General features: G+C 46.3%; 1 protein-coding gene across 2 annotated transcripts in view; it reads left to right on the top strand.

Annotated features, from left to right (window-relative positions):
* The window catches only part of ncln (nicalin), a 59,162-nt gene that overhangs the window by 36,040 nt on the left and 6,424 nt on the right, over positions 1-16,698 (top strand). Inside the window, exons 7-14 of one of the 2 annotated variants that reach the window (XR_005457954.1) lie at positions 576-664; positions 1,472-1,611; positions 4,086-4,261; positions 4,888-4,975; positions 7,186-7,241; positions 11,904-12,067; positions 13,418-13,471; positions 15,954-16,032. Coding sequence is in view for 1 of the 2 variants with exons in the window: in XM_038776925.1 (XP_038632853.1) it covers positions 576-664; positions 1,472-1,611; positions 4,086-4,261; positions 4,888-4,975; positions 7,094-7,132; positions 11,904-12,067; positions 13,418-13,471; positions 15,954-16,032 (829 nt within the window). In the remaining variant the exon portion in view is untranslated. Of the gene's footprint in view, positions 1-575; positions 665-1,471; positions 1,612-4,085; positions 4,262-4,887; positions 4,976-7,093; positions 7,133-7,185; positions 7,242-11,903; positions 12,068-13,417; positions 13,472-15,953; positions 16,033-16,698 lie in introns of those variants that run through there. The other variant, XM_038776925.1, reaches the window with a different exon arrangement.

Raw genomic sequence — 16,698 nt, 5'->3', positions numbered from 1 at the left:
CAATTTTTCTTTTGTGTCAGTGCTCAAAGTACACATTCACTTACGAATGATTTTTAAAAACATTTAGAGTATCCACTTATTTTTTTCATCAATTGAGGAGCAATTTAGTGTGGCCCATCCCCCGACCCTGCACGTCTTTTGGGTTGTGGGGGTGAGACCCTTGCCAACACGGGGAGAATGTGCAAACTCCACACAGACAGTGACCCAGGGCCGGGATCAAACTTGGGACCTCGGCGCCGTGAGACAGCAGTGCTAACCCACTGCGCCACGGTGCCACCCTACACTTAAGAATGATAAACATACCATGAGTGGGTTTGCTGCTATTTTGCTCTTGTCCCAATCCCTTCAATTGATCAAGGATATTGTGTGTGCAAGTGAGGGCCCAAGACATTGTGTGTCTACATGAACACATATGGAGTGAGCAGCTCCCTCCTTTGGTTTTCACTATTTAATGTTCCTTCACATTTTTCATGCACCCAGGTTATGTCTATCCTCCCTCCAGCACTTGTTTCTAAACCGTTTTCTGTTTTGATACTTTTTCTTAAAATGCTGTTTGCTCTGCAATACCTTTTCAGATATAACATCCTGTTCTTTGTATCCGGAGGAGGAAAATTCAATTACCAGGGTACGAAACGCTGGCTGGAGGATCACCTGGATCACACAGGTAAGAATAAGGATTTTGTGTCTGCCTTGGGAGCAGGAAACCGCCTCCTGGCAGAGATGTGAATCACTGTGAAGAATGGGGGTTGTCCACATCCCTCGGACAGGAAATTACAATCCTTACCACTAAAGCTGCATGTAAACTGTCTGCACAGCAATCCGAGGGATACCGTGCAGGCCACTCTCGATTGCCCCCTTCAGATATCACTGTGTGACCATCCAAAAAAAAAAATTTAAGTACCATACATTCAAATGAGCAGGCTGGTTTAGTTCAGCTTCTGGCCAATGGTAACCTCAGGATCTTGATAGTGGAATATTTAGCGGTGGTAATACCAAGGAAGATGGTTAGATTCCCTCTTATTGGAGGTAAGCATTGCCTAGTACTTGCTTGTTACCAATGTTACTTGCCACTTAGCAGACCAAGTTCTCAAAGATTTTCTCAACACTGTCAAAAAATATGAACTGACAAAGAATGAATTCAGGAGAAACAGGGTGTGAGGATGTGGAACTCGCTACTTGGTGTGATTGAGGCAAATAAATGGTTGCATTTAAGAGGAAGTTAGATAAATATGGGAAGGAGAAAGACGTAGAAGAATAGAAGTTCGATGGAAAGTGGCTGGTTTGAAGTATAAGCACCACCTAGAATGGGGGCTGAATTAACTGTTCCGGTGTTAAAAAATTCTGTGGAACAGTTCCCCTGTAAACTCCTGTTACAATTATTAGATTCACCCCACTTCTGTGAAGAGAGTCAGAGTTCATCAGAGTGACTGTACCCGGCTGTAATCTTGTGGATGTGCTCCATGTTTTCCAGATTCCAGCCTTCTCCAGGATAACGTTGCTTTTGTTTTGTGCCTCGATACCTTGGGCAGTGGTGATGGCCTTTATCTTCATGTTTCAAAGCCACCTAAGGAAGCCACTCCACAACACACCTTCCTGAAGGAGCTGGAAACGGTGAGTGTGAAGTGTGTTGTCACATCAAGCTCAGGTTTCCAGTAGAACTTGAAGACCTGCCAGAGGTGCGTCAGGGCAAGACCCTAGGCTCATGCCCCATATTTCCATTCTGCACTGTTCTGTTTGCCCCATTACCTTTACGTGTAATGCTTTATTACATCATTAATAACTCCCAAAGCACTTATCACAATAAATTGTTTTCAAGTGTCCCATTTCTAGGATATTGCAGGTGTGGGGGATGGCTATCACTTTTGGCCGACAACAATGACTTGGCTCCCACTCTTTAGGTGAAGTGTGTAGGCAGGCATCCTACTTCCATCCCTCCATCTGTGATGCTTTGAGCCAGCTATATTTAGAGGGACTTGTTAATTTTTCTCTTTCCTTTCTCATGGGACAGAGAGATAAGCTTCCCTCTATTGCCCAGTACACCCCAGACGGCCAGACTGACATCAGAAACTCACTGTGGAAAATGGCCACTGCGTTTGCATGACATTAGAAATTTGCAGTTCAGTTAGTAAAAATAATTCACTACATGGATAGAGGACAGTTCCCGTAACAGCCTCCCCGAACAGGCGGCGGAATGTGGCGACTAGGGGCTTTTCACAGTAACTTTATTTTGAAGCCTACTCGTGACAATAAGCGATTTTCTTTTTTTTTCAGGATTGACCAACTAATAGAAGACAGAATTTGGATAATAATCAAAAATCTTTATTATTGTTACAAGTAGGCTTACATTAACACTGCAATGGAGTTATTGTGAAAAGCCCCTAGTCAACACACTCCAGCGCCTGTTCGGGTACACAGAGGGAAAATTCAGAATGTCCAAATCACCTAACATCTCGCCTTTCGAGACTTGTGGGAGGAAACCGGAGGAAACCCACACAGACACTGGGAGAACGTGCAGACTCCGTACAGACAGTGACCCAAGCCGGGAATCGAACCTGGCGCTGTGAGACAACAGTGCTAACCGCTGTGCTACCATACTGCCTTAAGAGGGGCAGTTTCAGGATGCCAACCTGTAACTAGGGATTGCCACAGGGATCAGTGCTGGGGTCACAATTATTCACACTATATATTACTAACTTGGAAGGAGGCAAATGTACTTTTGCCAAGCTGCAGATTGCACAAAAACAGGTGGGAAGGAAAGTGGTGAGGATGGCACACAGCGTCTTCAGGGGATATATTCGGGTTAAGTGATTGTGCAAGAACTGCAGATGGAATATAATGTAGGAAAATCTGAAATTTTGCACTTTGGGAAGAAAAGAAGGAGCTGAATATCATTTAGATGGAGAAAGCTGCAGAACAGAGGGATTTGGGGGACCTTGTGCATAAATCATAAAAACAGCTAGCTTGCAAGTCCAGGTGATAGGGAAGGCAAATGGAATGTGGCCTTTATTTCAAAGGGAATGGAGTATAACAATAGGGAAGTTTTGCTAAAACTATAATCGACACTAGTTAGACCACTCCTGGAATACTTTGAACGGTTTTGGTCGCCTTATCTAAGGAACTGCATTGGAGGCAGTCCAGAGAAGGTTCACTCGGTTGACCCTGGATATGGAGGGATTTTCTTATGAAGAGTGGTTGGGTAGATTGGGCCTGTACTCACTGGAGTTTAGAATGTTGAGACATATAGGATTCTCGGGGGCCTGACAGCGTAGATGTTGAGAGGTTGTTTTCCCCAACAGGAGGGTTGGGACCAGAGGACATAATCTCAGAGTAAGGGGTCATCCATTTAAAACAGAGATGAGGAGGAATTTCTTCTCTCAGAGGCTAGTGAATTGTGGAATTTCTTTACTGCAGAGGCTGGGTCATTAAGTATGTTCAAGGCTGAGATCGACAGGTTTTTAAGAAGGTGGGAAAATGGAGTTGAGGATTATCATTTCACATCAGTCATGATCTCATTGAATGGCGGAATACACCCGATGGGCTGAATGGCCTGCTTCTGCTCCGGCATCTTATGATCTACTATTTCCCACTCTCATTTCCCGCCCCCACACTCCAGCCCGCCTTACTCTGGAGTTGAGAGCAGAGGGCCAAAATGTGACCCTTGACCTGTGCTCACTTGATTGTTCTTATCCAGGATTGAGTATTGTGCGCCTCGACGCCTGTAATAAATCAGCCATTGATCCAATTTCTGAAAGTGAGCAGTGAAGTTCCAACTCCACCATGTGGAACATGTTGATTTGGTCGGGGGCTAGGATTATCCTCAGGGCTGTAAAATTCATCGACCCTAGTTGATGTTGCTGACTTTCCGTTATTCCTGCTGGGAAATTTGTATGTGTACACGTATAGGAAAGCACAAAAAAATCAGCCTTTGCTGCTTTACTCTCCAAGGTTAAGGGTCTAGATTCAGACATGAGGAACTTGAGTTTGGGGGCTGATTCCGATGGTCAGCTGGTGCTAGGTTATATGTCTGAAATAAGAAACCTGTGGGTTTGTTGAAAACAGGAACTATTTTGAATTTGAAAATGTAGGTGACCTCCAGGTTTCCAGAAGTTAAGTTCTCCATGGTCCATAAGAAAATCAACTTGGCAGAGGACATGTTGGCCTGGGAGCACGAACGATTTGGAATTCGCCGATTACCAGCATTCACAGTATCCCGCCTGGAAAGCCATAAAAACAGCCTTCGGACCAGTGTCATGGACATGAGGTGAGCAGCCTCCTCGTTAATTGTTTTGCTCTGTGACTTGTTTTGCTCTGTAGAGATGGGGAGCACAAACGTAGTCACGAAAAAAGGGATGCACAGTGGAACTTTTTCTCCCAAGAAAGGTAATTGTGCAGGGAAAGATGTTCATGGACGACCATGGAAACACAACATATCCGTGAGTTGGATGGAGAAGGATTGAGGGATATGATGAGGATACATAGAAAATACAGCACAGAACAGGCCCTTCAGCCCACGATGTTGTGCCGAACTTTCATCCTAGATTAAGAACAAATTAATCTACAACCCATCATTCTACCTATCCAATAGCCGCTTGAAGGTCCCTAATGTTTCCGACTCAACTATTTCCACGAGCAGTGCATTCCATGCCCCCACTATTCTCTGGGTAAAGAACCTACCTCTGACCCCCCATATCTTCCACCATTCACCTTAAATTTATGTCCCCTTGTAATGGTTTGTTCGACCCAGGTCTGATTTATTAAAAAAAGGTCAGGTTTGTTCCTAAAAGTGATTGTGTTGGTACATGTTGGCTACAGGCTCATCTTGCATTTTGCAATCTTGCATTGATTGTCAAGCAAAGGTTTAATTGTCTGCTATCCCTCCAACCTCAGGTCCCAGATTAATATTCAGCAGTTAAGTCGTAATACCAAAGTAATTGCTGAGGCACTGGCCAGGGTGATTTACAACCTAACAGAGAAGGTAAGAATGTTTCTTTCTAAATGCTTTGTCGTTACTTTTGCTTTCTTTGACCTGTCTCCCTGTGATCATCCAATGAGCGGAGCGAAGGATAACACTGTGGAAAAAAGGTTAATATTTGGTTGGGAAGTTTTATTTTGTCAATGGAATAAGCAGCCATTTTAATTTGAAATGAAAGGTGAGCTTTGGGGTGGCAGTGACAGTGGTTTGAAGTTCCCCTGTGATGTGTAGTGAGGTTGATCGAATTAGGAGCAGAGGTAGGCCACTCAGCCCTGCTCTGCCATTCAATAAGATCGCAGCTGATCTGATTGTACATTTTTTTCTTAAAATAAATTTAGAGTGCCCAATTATTTTTTTTCCAATTAAGGGGCAATTTAGTATGGCCAATCCACCTAGCCTGCACATCTTTGGGTTGTGGGGGCGAAACCCACGCAGATGCAGGGAGAATGTGCAAACTACACACGGACAGTGACCCAGAGCCGGGATCGAACCTGGGACCTCGCCGCCACTGTCCCAGTGCTAACCACTGCACCGCATGCCGCCCCAGCTGATCTGATTGTAACTCAACCACACATTCCCTACCTGCCCCCTTTCACCCACTTCTTAATCAAGAATCTCTCTAGCTCTGCCTTAAATATATTCAAAGAATCTGCTTACACTGCCTTTCGAGGAAGAGAGTTCCAGAGGAAGAATTTCTCCACATCTCCGTCTTAAACGGCCGGCCCCTTATTTTTAAACAGTGACCCCTAGTTCTAGATTCTCCCACAAGAGGAAACACCCTCTCCACATCCACCCTGTCAATACCCTTCAGAGGTTTCGATCAATTCACCTCTCACTCTTAAACTCTACAACCCGTACCTCTCCAACCTTTCCTCATAAAACAACCTGCCCATCCCTGGTATTAATCTCGTAAACCCTCTCTGAATTGCTTCTAATGTACTAGGTTCTGTGTTTCCACCTACATTAGCATCTGTCCTATCTCGGTTATGTAACTGCTGCAGTGCTGTCTCCACCTAGTGGCTATCTGCAGATTAGCAGGTGTAGAACTGGGAAGAACCCCAGGAGACCTTTTTTATAAAATAAAAGGATACACAATTGGATCAGTACTCATTGCTTAAATGTTAATCAGAGAACGTTAATATATATTGGATAAAAAGAGAAACAGCCAATTGTTGAATACTTGAAATAAACTTCAGGGCTTCTACTTTGCGAATTAATCCATCATTTTATTTTGGACTCTGAGGGACCAGATGTGTTTCCAGAATTTTCTATTTTTATTTCAGAATGTTAATCTTGGTTCTAAAAGGCTGACTGCAGCAGTAGCCACTGGTATAGCAATACCTCACTTCAGCAAGATGTGATCCACTGGCTTACTGGGCAGCATGGTAGCACAGTAGTTAGCACAGTTGCTTCACAGCGCAGGGTCCCAGGTTCGATTCCCGGGTTGGATCACGGTCTGTGCAGACTCTGCACGTTCTCCCCGTGTCTGCGTGGGTTTCCTCCGGGTACTCAGGTTTCCACCCTCAAGTCCCGAAAGATGTGCTGTTAGGTGGATTGGACATTCTGAATTCTCCCTCTGTGTACCCGAACAGGTGCTGGAATGTGGCGACTAGGGGATTTTCACAGCAACTTCATTGCAGTGTTAATGTAAGCCTACTTGTGACACTAATAAAGATTATTAATATATTATTACTTGCAGGTTATTGGAGGGAGAATTCTAATAATCGGATCTTTCTCCGACTCCAGTTTTGATCATGCTGTTGCAGGGAGTTGCTGACATGTGCTACAAATGCAGGGATAGCCTATGCCTCTTAGTAAGGCGCTCTTATTTTTCGCTCCCTGAAGCGCAAGCAGAAGGAAAGGCAGCACTTCAAAGCCAAGCAGGTTACAAACCGAGCAGCTGACCTGTCAACGGCTGCCAGCCAGATAGAGATGGGCAGCCACTATTGGCCCTTGACCCGTGTCTTTGTGTTTGGTGTGCGTGCATGTTGTTGCACAGCGTGTCTCGTCCAAATCACCTTCTTCCCCCCCCTCCCTCGTCCCTATCCTCCCCCACTCAAACAATCTGTTTGTTCAGCCTTTTGCAGGGCCCTTTCTTTATAAGTTTGTTTTCTTTTTTAGGGTGCCCCAGAGGACCTTCAAATCTTCACAGAGCAAATGGTAAGCAGAATGCTTCTTAATTTCTCTAAACTTCACTTTCCTTTCTTTTAAAGCAAGTGACATCCCAGCTGCTGTTTCTTACTCAAGTTGAGGTGCACGGTAGCTGCAGGTGAGTCTATAACAAAGTCACCTGAGGTAACGTCCTTGTCTTAATGCTCAACAGGAGGGTGAGATTAGTGGCAAGATGGGATCAGGATCTGGATTCCAATCCATTAGAGTCATCGGCATTACCTGACCTCCAAAGTGTCAGATGTAATTAATTTTGGCTGTGTTATAATTAGACTATAGCAACAGAATCAATTTGCAGATCATGCCAAAGTGGTATTTTTTACCTGGCTTCAATCACCGACCGATTAGCTGGGGAAAGCTCCACATGTGCATGCAAGGATCCACACAGGATTTTTAAAATGTACTGAAGTTAATAATCCTTACTGAGGACTTGCGGAACTCTTGGGGACTTTTCAGACCCTGCTTGACATCACACTGGAGTTTTACTTCTTCCATAGCGAACCCCTTAATCATGTGAAATGATCTTCCCTCAGGTGTTGGGCAAAACCAGCCCAGTATTCTATTGTAACCAAAGTGGTACAAAAGTGACGGTATAAATGTACTCTTGGTCTCTCTGGATTTTCACTTAAATTGTTTGTTGAACTGCTATATTCGCTGTCTCTTGTACCGAGCTACGAGCACCAAATGGTCCTAGATCCAATCACTCGTCTGTGGTGTTTTATTGATCTAAGCCGTGGCTGCATTCAAAAGGCTTTAACTGAACTCAGCACCACAGACCTAGGGAAGAGAAAAACAAATTAGCTGAGATTTCTGCTCCGTGATTCTTGTTGAAAAGTGCATGCATATGGCTTTGAGATTAGGACAGCGTCAGACTGGCTGTGGTGACCCCTCCCTCATTAGAAAAGTATCTGTCGGCTTTTCCTTTTTTAAAATAATTTTAGAGTACTCAAATCATTTTTTCCAATTAAGGGGCAATTTGCACGTCTTTGGGTTGTGGGGGCGAAACTCAGGCAAACACAGGGAGAATGTAATTCATGTCTTTTTTACCCAGAGTGGTTAGAGTGTGGAGCTCATAAGCAGTGGTTGAGGTGAATAGCACAGATGTAGGAGGGAGAAAGGAGTAGGTGAAGAAAGACAGGAGGAGGCTCATGTGGAGCACAAACAATGACATGGACCAGCTGGTCCACATATTTTGTTCCTGAGCAGTGGCGTATAGTCATAGTTATGTCGCTGGACGAGTACTACGGACTGAGGCCCAGGCTAAAGTTCTGGTTTCAAACCCCACCATGGCATAAAAAGGGATAAATCGATAAACCTTTTGGGAATGTGAGAGATCCTACAGCATTATTTCAAAAACACGCAAGGGAGTTCTCTTGCTGTCTCTCTCTCTTGTTGTCTCTCTCTCTTGTTGTCTCTCTCTCTTGTTGTCTCTCTCTCTTGCTGTCTCTCTCTCTTGCTGTCTCTCTCTCTTGCTGTCTCTCTCTCTTGCTGTCTCTCTCTCTTGCTGTCTCTCTCTCTTGCTGTCTCTCTCTCTTGCTGTCTCTCTCTCTTGCTGTCTCTCTCTCTTGCTGTCTCTCTCTCTTGCTGTCTCTCTCTCTTGCTGTCTCTCTCTCTTGCTGTCTCTCTCTCTTGCTGTCTCTCTCTCTTGCTGTCTCTCTCTCTTGCTGTCTCTCTCTCTTGCTGTCTCTCTCTCTTGCTGTCTCTCTCTCTTGCTGTCTCTCTCTCTCGCTGTCTCTCTCTCTCTCGCTGTCTCTCTCTCTCGCTGTCTCTCTCGCTGTCTCTCTCTCTCGCCGTCTCTCTCTCTCGCCGTCTCTCTCTCTCGCCGTCTCTCTCTCTCGCCGTCTCTCTCTCTCGCCGTCTCTCTCTCTCGCCGTCTCTCTCTCTCGCCGTCTCTCTCTCTCGCCGTCTCTCTCTCTCGCCGTCTCTCTCTCTCGCTGTCTCTCTCTCTCGCTGTCTCTCTCTCTCGCTGTCTCTCTCTCTCGCTGTCTCTCTCTCTCGCTGTCTCTCTCTCTCGCTGTCTCTCTCTCTCGCTGTCTCTCTCTCTCGCTGTCTCTCTCTCTCGCTGTCCCTCTCTCTCTCTCGCTGTCCTCTCTCTCGCTGCCCCCTCTCTCTCTCGCTGCCCCTCTCTCTCTCTCGCTGCCCCTCTCTCTCTCTCGCTGCCCCTCTCTCTCTCTCGCTGCCCCTCTCTCTCTCTCGCTGCCCTCTCTCTCTCTCGCTGCCCCTCTCTCTCTCTCGCTGACCCCCTCTCTCTCTCGCTGCCCCTGCCCTCTCTCTCTCTCTCGCTGCCCGGCCTCCTCTCTCTCTCCTCCTCGCTGCTGAGCCCCCTCTCTCTCTCTCGCTGCCCCTCTCTCTCTCTCGCTGCCCCGCTCTCTCTCTCGCTGCCCTCTCTCTCATCGCTGTGGCTGTGCCCCTCTCTCTCTCCTCGCTGGATTGCCCCTCTCTCTCTCTCTCTGGCCCCTCTCTCTCTCTCTCCTGCCCCTCTCTCTCTCCTCGCTGCCCCCTCTCTCTCTCTCCTGCCCCCTCTCTCTCTCCTGCCCCTCTCTCTCTCCTGCCCCCCTCTCTCTCTCTCCTGCCCCTCTCTCTCTCTCCTGCCCCTCTCTCTCTCTCCTGGCTGGGCGCTGGTGCCCCTCTCTCTCTCGCTGCGCCTGTCCCCTCTCTCTCTCTCGCCTCTCTCTCGCCCCCCCCCTCTCTCTCTCTCTCTCCGCCTCCTCTCTCTCTCTCGCTGCCCCTCTCTCTCTCTCTCGCTGCCCCTCTCTCTCTCTCTCGCTGCCCCTCTCTCTCTCTCGCTGCCCCCTCTCTCTCTCTCTCGCTGCCCCTCTCTCTCTCTCTCTCGCTGCCCCCTCTCTCTCTCTCCCTGCCCCTCTCTCTCTCTCTCGCTGCCCCTCTCTCTCTCCTCTCGCTGCCCCTCTCTCTCTCCTTCTCCCTCTCTCGCTGCCCCTCCCTCTCTCTCTCTCGCTGCCCCTCTCTCTCTCTCTCGCTGCCCCTCTCTCTCTCTCTCTCTGCCTCTCTCTCTCTCTCTCTCTCGCTGCCCCTCTCTCTCTCTCTCGCTGCCCCTCTCTCTCTCTCTCCTCTCTCCCCTCTCCTCGCTCTCTCCTCCTCTCTCATCTCGCTGCCCCTCTCTCTCTCTCTCGCTGCCTCTCTCTCTCTCTCTCGCCTCCCTCCCTCCTCCTCGCTGCCCCTTCTCTCTCTCTCTCTCGCTGCCCCCTCTCTCTCTCTCGCTGCCCCACTCTCTCTCTCCTCTCCCTCCCCTCTCTCGCTGCCGCCTCTTCTCTCTCTCGCTCCCTTCTGCTCGCTGCCCTCTCTCTCTCTCTCTCGCTGCCCTCTCTCTCTCTCGCTGCCCCTCTCTCTCTCTCTCGCTGCCCCCTCTCGCTGTCTCGCTGCCTCTCTCTCGCTGTCTCGCTGCCTCTCTCTCTCTGTCTCGCTGCCTCGCTCTCTCTGTCTCGCTGCCTCGCTCTCTCTGTCTCACGCTGCCTCTCTCTCTGCCTCTCTCGCTGCCTCTCTCTCTCGCTGCCTCTCTTCTACTCGTCAGCTGCATCTCTCTCTCGCTCGCTGCCTCTCTCTCTCTCTCTCTCCGCTGGGCCTCTGTCTCTGTCGCTGGCCTGTCTCTCTCGTCTCTCTCGGGCTGCTTCTCTCATCTCATCTCTCACTCTCTCATCTCCTCGCATCTCTCTCTCACACTCGAGCTGGCCTCTTCTCTCGCTGCCTCGCCCTCTCTCTCTCTCTCTCTCTCTCTCTTGGCTGCACTCTCTCTCTTCTCACGCTGCGTCTCTCTCTCTCTCGTCTCTCTCCCTTCCTCATACTCGTTCTCTATCTCGCTGCCCTCCTCTCTCTCTCTCTCTCTCGCTGCCTTGCTCACGCGCGCGTTCTCTCTTGCTGTCTCTCTCCCCACTCCTCTCTCTCTCTCCTTCCCCCGCCTAACCAAGTGTCCTTGGCAGTTCAATCAACGCCAAAAATATTATCTAGTTATTATCAGATTGCTCTTAGTAAGATCTCGCTGCTGAATTTCCTACCTTAGAACAGCAAATATACTTCAGAAGTATTTCATTAGCTACAAGCACCTGATCTGACATTCGGAAAGGTGCTTATAAATGCAAGTTTACCTTTTACATTGAAGAGAAAAACAGTAAATTCTGAACAATCAGCGATCGAGTGTAGGGTGGCAAGACTAATGAGTATGTTCAAGGAGGTTACTGAAAGCAGGAAGGAACTGTTAAGATAATTGCAGAGGACAGAGTGTAGTCAATAAAGGAATGGCCACTAATGTAGAACAGAGGAAGAGGGAAAAGTGTTTAGGCGATAATTTAGACTGCAATGTTTGATCGTGTTGTAACTTGATGGAAGGGGTGAGGCTGAAGAAGAGGGTCCCCCTGAAGAAGCAATGGATTCAGGTTTAGCTGAATGGTAATGAATAACCAACCATATTTTCTGTAAAATTGTGTGATTTACTTTCCGTCCTGGCCTGCAGGTATAATCACTACTAGCTGTAGTGAAACGCAAGTCCTAAGTGCTTCTTTGTGGAACTCTTTTAGTTTCTGTTGGCTTTTAAAACTCAATCTTAGCATCACCTTACCCTGGCTCTTCAATTTGCATCTCCTACTCTTATCTACCATTCACATCTGTCTTTGCAAATGTGAATTTGCATCATGTACATAACAGTTTCAAGCGAAAGAGCAAGATGTTCTGGGATGTGTCTACTTTCCTCTCCCGTGCCATCTGCTCACCATTTGTCTGTCTTTCCCCCCCTCCACCTCCCCCAATTCAGCAACTACAGGAGGACCAGCTATCATCAGTACTCGACTGGCTAACAGCCCAACCTAGGGCAGCACAGCTCATCGATAAGGACAGCATCCTGATCTCCACAATGGAGTATTACATGAATCGATACTTGAAAGATGTCAAACGCCATCATGTGAAGGCAGATAAAAGGTACTTTGTGCTTTTAATAAAGGAAGAATGCCGAACTGATACTATGTAAGCCACACCAGAAATATGGACCGTTCACGATGGGAATTACCTTACTTATTGGCTACATCTTTATTGTTGTAAACATTGAGGCCTTTGTATAAATTAATGAAGTGATTAAATGCTGGTTAAATTGGCATTGATTTTGCCGGTTATTAATCTATCAGTGTGGGCACCAATTGCATGGAGTTTTCTGGCCAAATATCCATGATGCTGACTACCGCAGAGATAGAAAACGCAGAGCAATTAATTCTCAGGTATACACTACAGCAAGTTATGCAGATGTAGCAGTGATAAACTTAACTCTGCATCCTGGTATTGGTAGGAAAGGCTAATTCAAATTTACGAGAATCAAAGCTCCCTCCCATGTTATTTAAGTGCCCAAAGTAATGAGAAGCTGTCGGCGTGGGTTGGTGATGTAATCCTTTTGCCACTGCTCCAGTTTGATGGGGAGTGTGTCCCATTATTCCCAATGGTTCATCTTGCATCCATTACTGGAGTGTCAGTGGCATTCTCTCCAGGTGGTGGTTTCAAATCTCACTCCAGGTCCTAAGTGCACAATCTAGTTCGGCAAGCTGGTGCAACGCTGAGTCGCCATCCCTCCAGTGAGACATGCTTGTTCAAGTAGACATCAAAAATTCCTTGCCACTCTTTGAGGATGGGCAAAATGTCCTAACAGTGTCGACACTTTGGGGTATTTGAAAGCCTCAGTAAGTTGTCATATAAACGGGGATAGAACATAAAACATACAATGCAGAAGGAGGCCATTTGGCCCATCGAGTCTGCACCGACCCACTTAAGCCCTCACTTCCACCACACCCTATCCCAGTAACCCCACCAAACCTTTTTGGTCACTAAGGGCAATTTATCATGGCCAATCCACCTAACCTACCCATCTTTGGACTGGGGGAGGAAACCGGAGCATCCTGGAGGAAACCCACGCAGACACTGGGAGAACGTGCAGACTCCGCAGAGTGTCCCAACGGGGAATCGAACCTGAGACCCTGGCGCTGTGAAGCCACAGTGCTAGCCACTTGTTGCTACTGTGCTGCTTTCAGTGGTGCTCCCCAGCCAATAGGGGTGCTGTAATTGGAGTTCAGTTGGCTTCCATTTATCTTCCCAAAGCTGAACGGCTTTGATATTACAAGATTTAACATGCATACTAGCAGAAATATGTGTAACTAACTGGGGTCAGTAACTAAGGGTCTCGTATATGTGAGTTGTGAAACTAGAATTTTAACTGTTGCCAGAAAAGCAGGTTTTTGAAGTTCTGATGAAATTGCTGAATAAGTAATGTTTTTCTGTTGATTGCAGAGATCCAGAATTTCTCTTCTATGACCAGTTGAGACAAACCATGAATGCATACAGGTATGAAAGACAGACCCACATGAGTTACAATCACGATAGTATGGTGGGTACTAATGTAGACTGAGTCTTGGAAGCTAGAATGGCTGTGGGATGAGTTGGCTGGCAGAGAAAGCTTTCATTGGCTTTCGCAAGCATTTGTTCGGGGTGAGGGAAATCTTCTCAATTTCCTACTCCTGTTCGTTAACCCATTGAAGAGTGTGCATCAAGCAAGTCATAGATCCGGCTCAGTTGTGAAATTGTCCAGAGTCAGATAGCCTTTCCATGCTTGCTGGCTGGACTCCAAAAATGAAAATTGATCACTTGGGTGGGTTGTCTGAGGATTCTGCTGTGTTCAGAAGGTAAGGTGGCCGGTTTTGCTCACTTGGCTGGTCAGCTGATTTGTGATACAGAGCTGGTTCAATTCCCATACTGGCTGAGGTTATTCATGAAGACCCTGTTTTCTCAACCTTGCCCCTCGCCCAAGGTGTGGTGATCTTCAGGTTAAATCACCATCAGTCTCTCTCTCTCTCTCTCTCTCTCTCTCTCTCTCTCTCTGTGTGTCTCTCTATCTCTATCTCTCTCTCCACTCCTTCCCCCCGGCATATGGTAATGTACCCCAGCACACCAGTGTCCGCAGGAAAAGAGCAATAGGAAACATGATTAAAGATTGAACAGTAATAAATTCTGAACCAATCAGTGCAACATCATTAACTATCCCACGAGAGACATTTATGATTGATTTAAGTAACATGATGATTTATTCGCAGCAGACCAAATTGTTTGTTTCCAGTAGTTAATCCATGAATGATGCTTGTTTTATAAGGAGCAATATCTGCATATTGACTGTTGTGTTTCAGATTTGATTATCAGTAGCTGATTGATCACCGTTGATTTAAATCTTTTTCATATTCTTCAAAAGTAATCTTCCCTCCAATATAAATAATTAGATTATTTTCCCGTAGTCCTTTGTCCTGTATACTTTGTTTTCTTTTTGCACAATATGACCAAAACATGGATTGGGTTTTCAGACCAGGTGAAGGAGGCAAAGTCCCCTCCCGAGATTGATTTCAAGAAATGGTTGGGTGGGATGATGGATGTGCTAGAAATAAATTGAATAAGGTTAGGGGAATTGGCCATGCTAAATTGCCCCATAGTGTCCGAAAGGTGAGGTGTGGCTACGGGGATAGGGTGGGTGTGGGGCTAGGTAGGGTGCTCTTTCTAAGGGTTGATGCAGACTTGATGGGCCGAATGGCCTTCTTCACTCTTAGGGATTCAGTGAATGGTTTTCTCATTCATGTTGTGATCAGGGTGCAACAGAACAGGCTGCAGAATTTAAAATAAATTCTCTCTTCCATTTGTCGAGCAGCTATGATCTTTTTAAGCACGTATGGCAACACCTTCAACAAGTAAAAACTGAATGAAGAGCAAAATCTCCAATTTCTCAAACTCCCTTTTACACCTCGGTTCCTGTTCTTGTCACTATGACTTTGGATTGTGTATTCTTCCCTTCTGCTTTCACCATCGGTTGCAGAGCATTTGCGTCTACAGAAACATTATGTCCTTAAGACACTCCTATCTTTCTTCCTCTACCCTACAACAGCCTGCATTTACATAGCACCTTTACACATTCAAATATCCGAAGGCGCTTCGTAGCAATGTTACTAGACAGAGTTCGCAGTCGCGTTACCAGAGTTCGACATGGAGCCACGTAAAGGGTTTTAAGGAAAGTTTGGTCTTGAGAAGCTGCTTAAAGGAAGAGGGAGGGACAGAGAAGGAGAGAGGTTTAAGAAGGGAATTCCAGAGCCTGGGGCTGAAAGTGTGGCCACCAATGCTGGAGCAAAAACAGGTGATGCAGAAAAGGTTCGATACGGAGGACTGTGGAAATCTGTGAGAATTGTGTGGCTGTACAAGTTTAGAGAGATGGAGAAGGGCCTGGTCATCATGGAATTTTAGCACCTGGATGCAAATCTTAAATCTGAAGCATTACCAGATTGGGAGCCAATATAGTTCGTTGAGTACAGAGGTGGTGGGTGAACAGGACTTGGTGCAGGTTCGATTACAGGCACCAGATGTTAGTAAACTTCAAAATGTCCAAACAAATCTTCAGCATTTCACCTGGTTTCAGTCACCTTTTCTCTTCTCAGTTTTCGCTCCATGCCTGATTAACTTTACCTCCATCCATCTTTTCTGCAACCCCCACTCCATGAAGCATGTTGGAATTTTGGCATCACGTTAAAGGCAGTACATAAATCCAAACTCTTAAGATGTTTGTCATGTGAGACATAAATAAGAGTTGTATGGGTTTGTTATGAGGTCATCTGTACTACTGCACTCAAGGAGCATCACAAATAATGATTCACTTTCCTGTCTCTTCAGATTTCGAAAGTATTATGGCCACTTCCAAATCTAATACTAACCTAGAGACTTGTGTTTATCTAGAGCTTTCAGCCTCTCCTCCCTTTAACCATTGAAGTGACACCTCTTCAATATGTTCTCTTTGTAGAGTGAAACCTGCCATCTTTGATCTATTGTTGGCGTTGTGTATAGCAGCGTATCTAGGAGTTACCTATTTTGTTGCCCAGGTGAGTAAATATATGACCTGTATGGGAACCGTATTATTCAGCTTCACACAAGTGAGGCAGCCAAGCCGGGGGAGGGGCTAAAAGATCTTTCAGCAAGAATCATTGATGGGTTTCCACATCGCTATCTACATGTCTGTTTAGCATGGCATTTGGATAGTGAGAAAGATTGAAGCCATTGCGTTTGGGCCCCGCTCCAAACTCTGTGCTCTAGCCACTAACTCCATCACTCTCTTTGACAGCAGTCTGACAACAGCATATCAGTGTGACCTCTATTTCTTTTCCCTTGTGTATTTAAATCGTGCCCCTTTAAATGCATTAGTGCTTCCGTCTAAGAAGGAGCAGGGCAATGATATTTTATAGGATTCTTTATGTAAATGTAGGAATGAATTCCCAAAATCCATCATTTAATAGTTTTGAATACAGTCCTAGATTAAGACAGCCTGTTCACAATCTGGATGTCAATGTTTGATCCCGTGATAAGCTTCTGGCCTCATTCGGCCTCCTGTTTCCATCTCTGTAACATTGCTTGATTTCACTCCTGTCTCAACGCATCTGCTGCTGAATACCTCATACGTGCCTTCATTACCTCTAGACTTGACTCGCGTTCTACTGCAGGGGTGGGCAAACTTTTCCGTGCAGGGGCCACATTCGGAAATTCACAATTTT

The sequence above is a fragment of the Scyliorhinus canicula genome, chromosome 18 (assembly GCF_902713615.1).
Source record: "Scyliorhinus canicula chromosome 18, sScyCan1.1, whole genome shotgun sequence".
Lineage (NCBI taxonomy): Eukaryota > Metazoa > Chordata > Chondrichthyes > Carcharhiniformes > Scyliorhinidae > Scyliorhinus > Scyliorhinus canicula.
This window is presented reverse-complemented; position numbering and strand designations above follow the sequence as displayed.